Source organism: Marmota flaviventris, chromosome 3 (assembly GCF_047511675.1).
Source record: "Marmota flaviventris isolate mMarFla1 chromosome 3, mMarFla1.hap1, whole genome shotgun sequence".
NCBI classification, from domain to species: domain Eukaryota; kingdom Metazoa; phylum Chordata; class Mammalia; order Rodentia; family Sciuridae; genus Marmota; species Marmota flaviventris.
The window spans coordinates 70,829,242-70,842,215 of NC_092500.1; the positions used below are offsets into that span (position 1 = coordinate 70,829,242).

The 12,974-nt window shown below is 38.5% G+C and overlaps 1 protein-coding gene across 4 annotated transcripts in view; it reads right to left on the bottom strand.

Annotated features, from left to right (window-relative positions):
* The window catches only part of Ano6 (anoctamin 6), a 191,987-nt gene that overhangs the window by 106,066 nt on the left and 72,947 nt on the right, over positions 1-12,974 (bottom strand). For all 4 annotated transcript variants that reach the window (XM_071609945.1, XM_071609946.1, XM_071609944.1 and 1 more), the window contains one exon: positions 10,270-10,349. In XM_071609945.1, coding sequence (XP_071466046.1) covers positions 10,270-10,349 — 80 coding nt within the window. The remainder of the gene's footprint in view (positions 1-10,269; positions 10,350-12,974) is intronic.

A 12,974-nucleotide genomic window follows, 5' to 3' on the forward strand; every position in this document is an offset into this window, starting at 1 on the left:
ACAGACATACCCTGCCTTTCTGTCATTCTCCACTTCCCATCAATTACCAAGTCCTGCTACACATAAAACACACATGCCCTGCCTTTCCATCCCCACAGGCATGTTCTGGTTCAAGCATTTGTTTGTTATCTCCTGCCTGGATTGTTATCCATTAAGCCTGTCTACATTTGAACTCTTCCAAAGTGTTAGGTATTTTGTATTATGAGAATTTCTTCCTACTGAAATGAAATCTATTTGCTGTATTTATTTTCTATTCCTGGTCCTTAAAACTGTATTTCACACCTTCATCTACCAATGACTATTGTCTAATATTTAGAACTTGTCATGTTCTCACCTAAATGTCAGTATCCTCCACCATACTGAGCGAGCACCGAGAATGGCAGGTGCTGCTTTGCCAGTACTGAGCAGAAGCTGACTGTTGAAGACAGAGATAAGGATGCATTCTGGATTTGCATTAACTTATATTTATTGCATGCACAATTCATACTGAACTTAATTAGCCAAATACCTAGTCATTCACGTGACTGGTCTTCAGTCTTCACTCTATGTTCTTTACTTAAGCAGCTGGTATTTATGAATCAGGGGCAGGAGTTTACTTTAATTCATATTGATTTCTGTCTCTTCTAGGAATTGATTTCCATCCATTATTCCACAGTCTTCCTAAGATCAATTGCCTAGATAAGTGCATTCTCTAGGACCACACTTCTTCATTTTGCATTTAAAGGGAGTTTTTTTCTACACACCTTGCTAAAATCAAAACACAAAAATGTCTGGCTTTCTCCTATTCTACCAATTACTCCCCATTTAAAAAAAAAAAAAAAAAGTAATGTGCTCAGGTTGTAATGACTTTTTATTGAGCTCATGCTTGTTCCTGGTGACCTTTTTTCTAAGATTTACAAACCATCTCCTTAAAAATCTCATTCTGTGAGATTCTTGGAGGTGAATGGTTCAGTTTCAATGTCTCCATTTATCAGAACTGAGTCTAGTCCAACTTACTTCTACCCTAATCTAACCCCTATTTTTAAAACTTTTACATTTTAATTCTAGTGTTCTCTCCTATTCCAATATTGCCTCAAAATCACCAACCGTGGTTCACAAACAAATCTACAAGCTCCTGTAATATCTGATTGACATAGAATTTTCTCAGATGGGAGATTTCAGCCCATTTGGAATAACCATATTCCTTTCTAAAACATTCTTGAGCAGAATGGGTTTCTAGAGTCCTTCCCCTAGGCTTTGACGATTTCAAGTTTGTACCACTCCAGCCTTCCTCTGGGCTTGTTCACCTTTACTGGTAGAAGAGACAGAAGTAATGTAGAAGCTGACAAGTTGTTTTCTCTGTCATTTCATACCATTAAACTGTCTTCTTTAAACTGAGGACCTATTACTGCATCTTCATCATCTAGCTTAACTCAACAACCAAGCAATCAATTCATCAATTTCCTCTTGCTAAACATTTTTTTTTTTCACAAGCTTCAATTCACTCTGGACTTTAACATTTAAAAATTAATGATGGGGAAAAAAAATAAAAGATTAGAGTGTTCCAGAGGACTGTTAGTATAGTTAGCATTTTGAATTAAACTGGCTGAAGGGGGTCTGGCCTGGCTGGGCCTAGCCACCTAATCACCATTCACAGGTTCTCTAGGAAAAGATATTCTGCATCTCAAAGAATTGACTTGGAAAGAAACTTCTGAATAACAACCTTTGCATATAACACTGCCTACTTTTGCTCATACTCCCCAATCCTAACAAATCCACAAATCTAGCTTCTGAAACAGCCATGTACAGAACATAAATATTCCTCCATATTCAGATGAATGTACAAAAAGCTTTCAATATTGAAATGCCACACGAATTCCAGTCACAAGAAATAGGCCAAATGAGCAATTCTGACTAGCCAGTTTATCTTCGATTTTATTTTTCCCTTTTGAGAGTTCTTTTTCCAAATTAATATTCCTTTGTTTGCTCTTTTGGGAGTGAGATTCTGTTTTCTTTTAGTTTGACAAACTTAGTGCCAAAAACATAAGGCAAAGCCATCATATTTCTGTTTACAGAAGGCAAAAAATGTAAGTCCAAGTGAAGAAGAACTTGAGTGAGAGAGCCCTGTCCTGTCTTATTCCCACAATTCCTGACCCTGAAGATCCTGAGAGTTTGAGACATACCATAGGACTTTAGTGGAGCAGCTAGTATTAGTGAGAAAGACCTTGGAATGACCATGAAATAAACTGAAATATTTTTCAAAAGTCCCAGCAAGAATTCAGTTACCTCAGCAATAACCAAAATAAAGAAGTCTGGATTGCAAAACAAAAGAGATTTAAACAGACTCTTGGAACTACTTTGAAATAAGACCTGACCAACCACTTTGAAACAAACCTACAAATTAAAATCTGCAGACCTGTGGGCAGTGACTGGTTTCCCTCTCATCCCATTCACACCACCAGGAAAGTGAAGAAGATTAATGTTCCCCCTTTTTCACAAGCCACTTTCAGACCATTAGTCTCCAATGTCCTTGGGAGAAAATTCCATTTAGGTCTATGTGAGTAGAATATATCCCCAGAGTTTGCTAAAATTTATCATCTCCAACTCATCACTGCTGCTTCTGGACACTGAAAATCCAGTCGGTGACACACATTTCGGTTTCCACTGTGTCCTCCACCATGCCAGAAGAAAATACAGACATCCTGCAGGTAGAATGTGACCAGAACACATATGTCCCAGGAGCGTGGCTTCTTACCAATGCTCTTATTCCCCTTATACATTAAATGCCACGGACCCCCCAGGGCCCTTGTCATTTCTTGAAAAGTTCTTTTTCTAAAATTGCTTATTGAAAGATCTCTCTGACACAACTACATTTCCTTCTGAAGTCACAAAGACCTCTGAAGCCCTTTGTCTTCTTCTAAACACTCTGCTGATTCTTCCTTCCTTTCCCTCCTTTCCTCAGATTGCATTCCATAGCTCATTCTTCCAATACTTCACTCTTCCCATCATGTCCATCCAGGAAAGCTTCCACTCTGGTTGAAGCCTGCTTTCTTCTTCCTGTGTCCGAGTGATGCCTTCCTGTGTAAGAGCAGGGAAGTTTGGGATCATCAGCCTCATCTAATCCCTTATTGCTGTCCAGAAATCCTAGAACTTTTTTTCCAGGTTTTTGCAGTCAGCCTACTGCACAAGTCTTCAAAACCACTTCTAAGTTCCTTCTCTTCACTCTCAGCAGCTGGTAACAGGAGATGCCTGTTGGGAGCCCTCAACTTCTCCCTATGAAGCCCACAAACCACAAGTATTGGCCTCTACTCCTACGCCGTGAGAGACACTGTTGCTCCTACTGAATGTTGACCCTTCTACCTATACCCTGCAAACCCCTCCACGGCCCTTTTCAGAGCTACTCTCTTCCCTAGACTCAGCTGCTCCTCTTAAATGGATCCTTCTTAAGCTTGCTCACATTTCTCCATCTGATAAAAGAAAATCATCCTGGCTCTCATTCTCCCCTCCTGTTCTATCTTTCTTATTCTCTAGTCCCTCATTGGCACACTCCCTAAAAGAGGTCAGCATTTTCTATTTTCTTTCTCCTGCTCATTCCACAATCCATTCTAACCTGGATTAGAGTGACATCCAAAACACTGCACAAAAACAGCTCTAAGGATACCAGTGACCTCGATGCTTTTCAGTATTTATCTAACTCAATGTCTCTCAAATGGGGCAACTTTGTCCCTGGGGAATATTTGGCCATGACTAGTTGCCATTCCTTCTCCAAGGTAGGGAACATTGACATCTAGTGGGTAGAGACCAGGGATGCTGTTAAACATCCTACAATGCACAGGATGACACCCTCCCCATCCCCACCCACAACACATTAATTCAAACCAAAATGTCAGTGGTGCCGAGGTTGATAAATTGTGATCAAACTGGATCTTGCCTCCTTCTAGGTGTGAATGTCCACATCTATGGCCACCTATGGACCAGACTCCATCCTTTCTTGTCTTCTCAAGGATATTATTTAAAAAATTATTCTTTCCATTCCTGCATCATCAACTTTTCTCTCCCTACAAATTTTCTCTCCCACTTTACAAACAGGAAGTCCTGTTATTTTAAAACTGAACACTCTTCAACCCAACTCTTCCTTCAGATACTGCCTTCTTTCTCTGTATTCTTGTCCAGAGGAAAAAAAGTTCAAAAGATTAAGATGTTACCTAAAATTCCAGATATCCCACTCTTCTTTTGCTGCCTGTTTTCAATCATTCCTAATTAGGATTTGGTTCCACCACTAAACTTAGATTTCTCTTGTCAAATCCTTTTCCCCATTGCCAAGTCTAATGGTCATTCCCTTCTACTTTTCACTTCTTCATCTTGGCTCCTAGGACTCTCTTCATCTTCCTCCTACCTCCATGACTTCCTCTGCCGATTATTCCTCTTCTTCCTGACCTATAAATATTGGGGCCCCCAGGGCTCAATCCAGAATCTCTATGTCACTCCCTTGTTGCTTGTCCATAGCTTTACACACTGTCTACCTGCTGACAACTCCCAGGTCTCTGACTGAACCTCTCTTTAACTCCAGATATATATATCCCACTGCATTTTGATCTCTCTCCACTTGGATGTTGCAAATTTTGCATACACAGAACAAAATTTTTAGTATCATCTATTTCTCTACAAATTGCTCCTTCCAGTCTTCCAAATCAAAAGCTTTTGTCAAGTCATCCTTGACTGCTATTTCTCATACACTGCACATCTGCTTTGTCAACAAATCTATTACTTCTACTTTCCAAATACATCCAGAATTGGCATGTCTCACTACTACTATAATGAACACTCAGCCACCACCATCTCATCCTTCGATTCCTGGAAAGGACTAATAGGCCTCCTTGCTTCCCCATAGCCTATTCTCAGCACAGCCAAGTGATCCTACTAAAGCACACAGTCAGGTCACCCCTCTGCTCAGAACCCTCATATTTATATAAAGATAAATAAATAAATAAAAGTATATATATGACACTCAAAAGTCTTTTACCCTCAAATGACTTCCCAACTCAGAGTAAAACCGAAGTTTATTTAAAGTCCCCAAATCTATTATTCTCCCTATCCTTCATTCCATTCTGACCATACTGGCCTCCTTCCATTTTCCCAGACACATAACAAATCCCTCACCTCAAGTCCTGTGTTTATGCCACTCCTGTTTGGAATGCTTTCTCTGCACATTTCCAAATAGTTAGCTCCAGCACAACTTTCAGGTTTTTTCACTTGGCATCTTCTCAGTGAGATATGTCCTAAAAACCCTATTTAAAACTGTTACCACCGCTAACCAACACACCCATAAAATCGCTATTATCTTTTTCTAAAGGATTTATCAGCTGACATGTTTCATTTCTTCCTCACCAAAATATTAGCTCCATAAATACAGGTATATTGTTTTCTGTATGTTAACTGTACTACTTAGGCACTAAAATAGTAGACATCAAATAAATATTTGTTGAGTGAATTAATACTTTAACTCTTCCTTGAGATCAACTGCATTTTTTACCTGGTTGAATATAATCAAATCTGAATCTCAGGGAATTAGCATTATTTTCTATAAAGTAATATCTTCCCTCAAAAAAAGGAGTCCCCCCCTCCCCCGGCAGAATTTCAAATGAGAATAATTACTCCTTGGACCTGCTTCACTCTGTGCAACCATGATTATAAGGACTCACATTTATTCCACTTTAATCCTCATCTTCCTAAGCCTATTTGTCTATCTAATCTTTCTAAATCCTAGGGTTTCTCATCATCTGTCTTGGTTTATGCTATTATAATCCTAATATTCTTTTGCCAGCTCAAACTCTTCATTATTTACTCCAAATCTGGTGGAAGCTAAACAATGAAAAATATCAACTAGCATGAGATTAGAGATAAGAATATTCCTGCTTCTAAAAAGCCAGGAGAGTTATATATAAAGCTCCAGTTCCAGAAAAATAAAAAGGAGATATTAATGATGAGGCATGCATCACAAAACATAAATTTTTAGCCTCTCCTTTCCTTCCATGTGTTTCCACATTGACCACAGACTGGGTTCTGATGGTGCAATATCTCCCAGCTTGCCGTAAACAGATTCAGTGCTGCTAGATCGGACTCCTTTATCCACACCCCACCCTTTGTCCAGTGTGTGCTCAGTCTGTCAGGTCCTTCTGAGTTCCTAGGTGAATGCCAATGGAGCCAGGGTATTTTTAAAGAGCCTTGCCTACTACCTCTCCAAACTTGGAGTCTGTGGGTTCAGCCATGCATTTTGGATAGACTCCTTAGATCTCCTTTGCTTTTAACCACAGACCTGGGATTGGAAGCACCTGGGGGGGCTATGCATCACCTGCATGCAACCACGCTGCAGAACATTTATCTGCTCCATTGCTATGTGGATGGCTCCCCATCTTCAGTTCTAACCACAGAAGCCTATTTCTTTCATTTCTACTTCTAAGTCTGCACTCTGTGAACCTGAGTCTCTGGCACTCAGTTCCCAGCCTCGTTTTGACCAATCTCCTTTCCCAGAATCTTCACATACCAAGTCTTCTTTCATCCCTGTTCCCGAAGGATGGCCACCACTTACATGCTTCCAAGAGCATCTAGCTGTGCCACCACTTTTCTGACTAGATATCTCTTGAACAATAGCTTTTGAGAATTATAATGTGATGAATTATATTTCATGAATAGGACAGATCAGATAATATTAAAGAAGGTATCAATAATGACACAAAAAACTAGCATGGGAAAATGCTGATGATATTTATAAAACAAATTTTCACTGTGCTTAAACAACAACAAAACTGAACTTGGTATGGTGTCCCACCATAGCAATGTCACAAGTTACACTCTACTGCCAGCGCTCAGCCAGGCCCCTTTCACCTTGACTCCCTCCCACATATCCACCTTACCTATAGTTTCTAGTTTCAACATGTCCCCAACTCTTCACAAACTCTGGGGTAGCAAGAACTCATGCATCTTACACCCACATCTCTGTTCACCTTTTAACATTCTAGCATAGTTTGGCTCAACTCACTTGCCTCAGTCTGTAAAGGAGAAGGGGAGGTGGAGAGAAGCAACACAGGTGGCAGATAATCAATAGACAAATCTGCAGTGAGTTTGAGACGAGGTCAGTAGAAATGCTGCCTGAGAACAAGGTTGGCTGCCATCGCTGGGCACATGGGGCTGACAAAAGCATTCATCTACCCAGGATTTATGCAGACTCTGTAGCAGTGCTGGATGTGGACAGACCCAAGCTGGGGAGGAAAACTTAGATTGGCTTATGACACCAGTGACCTAGGATGTTCAACTGGCACTGCTCTCTCAGACCTTATTTAAAGTGAAAGAAAAACAGAAATTCTAAAAAACAAACGAATAATGATAAGCATTTTATTGTCCCTGTTGGCCAAACTATATAAATACGTCCTGTTATAGAAAAACACTAGACTTTTGATCCTTCTAAAATCTGAAGTACGTGAGGATAACACCTGAGTAAACACAGTCTATGCCCTTTTTTATTTCAGTTCAACTCAGCAAACTGCAGTTGGACCTTCCAAAATGCCAGATGGAGAAAAATAGAATACTGATTTTCCAGCTCCTTTTATTCTTCCTAGTCTTCTGTTTTCAATTCTGCTTTGCTCTGGGGTTCTCTTGGCTCCCAGGTTCCTATTGTAACTCCCGTTTCTGATTTTTAAAATCTGATTTGGATCAGCTTACCCGACTTTCTCCTGGCATGTGCCCAGCCGGCCTGCCTGCACAACTGGAGCCACCGGTTTCACTGGCACTGTAACCTTCTGCCTACAAAAAGGGCTACTCTCAAACAGAATGCAGGATTCCCTGGAGCATGCTATTCTCAAGGGACTTCCTCTGTGTCTTCTGTTTGTTTACCATGGAGACAGCAGTTTAGGTGATATATGTTTACCATGAGACCAGGAGTACACGGGCTATAGTGATGCTGAGGAGAAAATACAAGCAGCTATTTATATGCTACACAAAGATGTGGCATGTAATGAGCATCGGAGGTGTGAAAAACCTATAAAACAAAAAGAAAAATCACAGATTCCTTCCTGAACATGGTATGAACACACAATTAGAGACAGATAACAGCCAGGACAGAGAAATGGATTATCAACTACACGTATGTGGTAATCACGATTAACCCATTAAGTCCCAAGTTTTCAATTTTGTGACTATGTCAATGAAACTGACACAGGTGAATTAAAATAGACTGGAAATCAGAATATAGAGTTTATATAGTCTTTATATTTTTTTTCATATATGTATATATTTTTTCAAATGTTCTAATCATTTACCTATTACTTTGCTCAAAAGACTAGACCTCTAAAAACAAAATAATTACTTCTAACTTACTGTGAGTGGTGCATATGTTGCTCAACTTAAGTTTTTATAGGTGTTCCACACCTGGGGCGATGGGATAAAATGGCTTTTAGCTCCACCAGTGTAGTCTAATGAAACTACTCTCGATTATTCTTGAGGCATGATAGTGGAAAACAAAAAAGTGGGGATTTAGCCTAGGAATCTCCCCAGCTTGGGTGTGCCCAGAGTCATTGTTAAAATAAGTCTCTCAACAGGGTGAATATATTCTGTGATCCTAGTCCTACCTCTGGCCATTCTGGCTCAAACTAGCCAGTTTCCGAATGCCAAAAATGAAAATGTGGTCGTCAAGAGGATATGCTAAAGGTGGAGGATGTTCACCAACACAGCTGAACCAAAAACGCCACTGAGGGAAGCTGAACTCCAACGTGACAAAATACCAGAACCTGTTCTTGAGAAAAAAACACTTCTATTCTCACACAGGAGTTTTGTGTGAACTACATGTGTGTTTACCAGGCACACCAACATCTTGTTGCACACATTTCTTTTTAGATTAGTTTATGTTACTTAAAGACCATCAACAAAAAGCAGTTAATAAAAAGAAAAAAAGGAGGCACCAAGAGTTTGTACCAAGAGCACACTCAAATGTGAAACACCTGTGAATTCTGCTTTTGGACTCTAACTGCAAAAAGTAAGAAAAGTCACAAACTGCTCTGCTTCTTTAAGACACAGGAACACTGGTGAGCATTCACAATTTTCCTCCACTGAAAATCTCACTGAATATAACAGGGAAGTCATTGAATACTATGTCTTTTTATTATATCCAAGTGATTTTCACAGTAGGCAATCTGCAAGTGCGCCACAGGAGCCCCACACTTTGCAATAAAATGGCATTGTGGATACAGTTTTATGTGTGATCCTTTTCAGTCCAGGGCACTGTCTGGTTTCCTTATTCTTGGTCAAATTGAGTGGGAAATCCATAAAGAGGGAATGAGAAGAGGAAAAACACATAATGAGTTCTTTTTTTGCCTTTATCAATAACAAAACCATGCTCTGTCAATTACTGAAGTGGTGAATGTATATCACACTTTGAAAATAAACTAAAAAAGGTTTTTTGCATTGCTAAAGCAATTGGTAGACAAGCCACTGGCAACAGGAACAAAAAAAAAATCAGTAAATTCGGGTGGATTCTGGCTTGCTTTACCTACACGTATGGTGCAATAATGTGGCACATGAGTCAGAGAAACACTTCTTTCCCATCCCCTTTCTCCAAATGAGCCTAATATAAAATCTATTTGGTAAGGACATTTTGCAAGGCATCCTATGTGCTTAATTTTCTTTAAACAAGGCATTAATAAAATCACAGTAGCATCTAATAAGATTTTTAATTCCTTAAGGGTAGGAACCATGCCTAATCTTTAATGAGTCCAATTGAGTAGAAGCATTAGTTTGCCTCTTGGTAGGAAACAGCAACAGAATAGTCCTAGTCCTACGAGGCTGTACTACTGCAGGTTTCAAAAGGAAATGAGAACCACACTGTGTTCACTATAAATGACTGGTAATGGTCAATGTACCTATCTGTGCTTGGTAAAGACTGCTTTCCAGAGCAAGCGAGCACAGAAACTGAGCACAAGGGTATCAAGGAATGAAGTGGGACCTTTGGAAAGTCATTGCTAGTTTATTGCAGAATGAGTTCCTGTTTGCAATTGCATGAGCAGTGTGAAGATCAAGCCTACAGTGCATGATGCTGAGATACTGAAATTCAGTAACCTGTTCCCCAGGGACACCAGAGCATTCTGAACACAGTCACTGCCACAGGAGGATTTTATGCCAGACCTGGAATCACTGAAGAACAGAATTCATTAAAAAAAAAAAAAAAAAATCTTTTTCCCTACTTTGTAAAAAAGTCTCTGGCTAGTTAATACAAAATTAAGATAAAGTGATAATACTCACAAACTCCGGGGTTCGGAAATCCTGCTGACTTTCCAATGATCCAAAATTGGGAACAATTGTCTGTTCAAAGTTTTCCAACACTGAAAATAAATAGATAAGTAGATAAATAAAGCACGAACTTTCATTGGCTATATACAGGAATGGGGCAACTAAAAATTGTAGCTCTCTTACAGTTTTACATTATTTAACACTTTCAGTTATCAGAAACACTCAAACCCTTCCACAGCTGTTTCATCCATGGGATAATGCCATATTGGAAGGATATTAGGTCTCAAAATTCCCCAGGCTGTCTAGCATGGAAAATCACTTAGCTTCTACACAGCAACTAGATGTTATGAGTCTAGCTAAGAAACACTTTAGTCTACTAGTGCTCTTTTTTCTGCAATTTCTCAAAATACTGATGGGGAGTCATTCTGGGTTAGCAATTTTAAAATATGTTAGAAAGCAACATATGACAAATATCATGGGAATCAAGTAAAATTTTTTCTAGATCATTTTAAGAAACTTAAAAAGAAAACAAATTAATTTTATCTCATAATGCCCCAATTATCATTTGAATAAATATCTAAAAATTGTTAGCAAACTATCTTTACATTTTTCTTGGACTAAGTCTTAGGAAATCAATGAACTTTTCATATTCAAAGTGCATTTCAATGCAGGCTAGCCATATGTCAAAAGTTCATAGCCCCACATAACTAGTGGCTACAATATTAGACATGTGCAGTGTTTAGAGGGATAGAGGAACCAAATCCAGTAGATGCATCATTCTTTAAGAGACTGTTCTACCTTGTCAATAAGTTATAGACAGAATAAAAGAGATTATTCCAGAAAAAAAGACACAGAGAAAACAATAAAATCATATATCATGTGTAGTTTTGAGTTAGATACTGATTTAAAGAAGTGTAGGAAAAAACATTATGGGCTGCAGAAATAGCATGTGTGAGGACCTGGGTTCGATCACTAATGTCACAAAAGTTGGGAAAACTTGAATATTGGTTAAGTGTAAGATTATACTAAGGAATTATCATTAATGATAATTGTAACAATATAACTTCAACTACATAAGAAAATGCTCTTGATTAAATTTAAAGACATATTAAACAGTTAAAATATAGTTTAATATTTAAATCAATTTAAATAGACATTCTCATTTATTAATGGGCCTATATCTCTTCAACAAGTCAATGACATGAAAAAGGGATGAGGTTAAAATTTAAAGAGTGCTGCTGTAAGCCCAGCTACCCAGGAGGCTTGTAGGAGAATCATAAGTTTGAGGCTGAGGTCAGCCTTGAAAACTTAGACCCTGTCACGAAATAAAAAAGGCTAGGGATATAGCTCAGTGGTAAAGCAGCCCTAGGTTCAATCTCTAGTACCAGCCACTCCCTCCAAAAAACAAATTGAAGAGTATTAAGGGTCATACAACTGCTAACAGTATGTGGTCCATGACTGGCCCTAATTTGGACAAATTAGGTTTAGATTCAGAGTCCTGGCACATTTGAGTACAGAATAGGTATTAAAAGAAATTATTTTTAATTTTATTGTGTGGTATTACCTTAGCTTTATAGTGACTTCTTTTAATACAGTCTATTTTTTTAAAAAATCTATTAAAGGCTTTTGTGAAAGAGAGGACTGAGTTATCCTCAATCCAAATAAATTTCTCCCTTCAGTGACCCAAAAGGTGGCTAAATATCTACAGGGGACATCTGTAAGAGATCTTTCAGTGACTAATTACAAAACAAAATATCAGCCAACAATTGAGCCCATTCAGTTACCAAATCCTTGAAATCTCAATATCTCAATGACATTTTAGGTTCAAATTGATTCTGGGAGAAAAAAAAAAAAGATACTTTTTTGTCCATTTAACTTATTTCTTTGTACCTATTATGACCTGAAAAGAAAGGCCAGTAGAAATGATAGCACAAAGAAGTGATTCTAACTTTTTTGAAAATCTGAGTTCATCAGAGGACCCCATGTGTGAACCAGAGCAAAAATGGGAAACACAGAAGCAAGCTGAGGCTTGACAAGCAGCAACCAAAGGCAAGACTGAGGTGCTCACCCCTGAGAACCACAGGAGGGCTACAGCAATTCTGCAGTGTTACACTTGAAGCATCGTAACATAATAAGCTGATTATTCCAACAGCATAACAACAGCTGTCCAAGATAATTACATTCCTGCAGACCACCTTTAAAACTTGCTAAAATGTGCTTGTGTATATACCAGGCTATAGGAAGAGTTTTGTAAATTGGTTGTGGAGCTTGGCTTACATCTAGAAGATAAGACCTCACCCTTTTTATAGCATCAAGAGAGTGACAGGAGAAATTACATCTGTGGTATATTTGATGCGTTGTTTTATGGCATATATATATGCATTATAAATGTAATGACGTGACTTCACTTTGACATCTTATCAGGATTCCTGTATGAATGTCTGATGTATCTATTATGTATCTGGGGTCAACAGATGGATAGAGCTACTGTAGTAGGGTTTTTTTCTTTCTTTTTTTTTTTAAAGAACAGGCTTAAGAAAGTATGCATTTTGCCTAAAGACAGAGGCAAAACAAGATGTATTATCCAGATGTTCTATCAAATGAAAGGCATCAATGCAACTTGAAAGTATTTGTGAAAGAAAATATAGAACTATTGACAATTTTAGTTATTCTTCTTTTAATGGAAAGTAACAGATCCACTGGTTCATGTCAACACA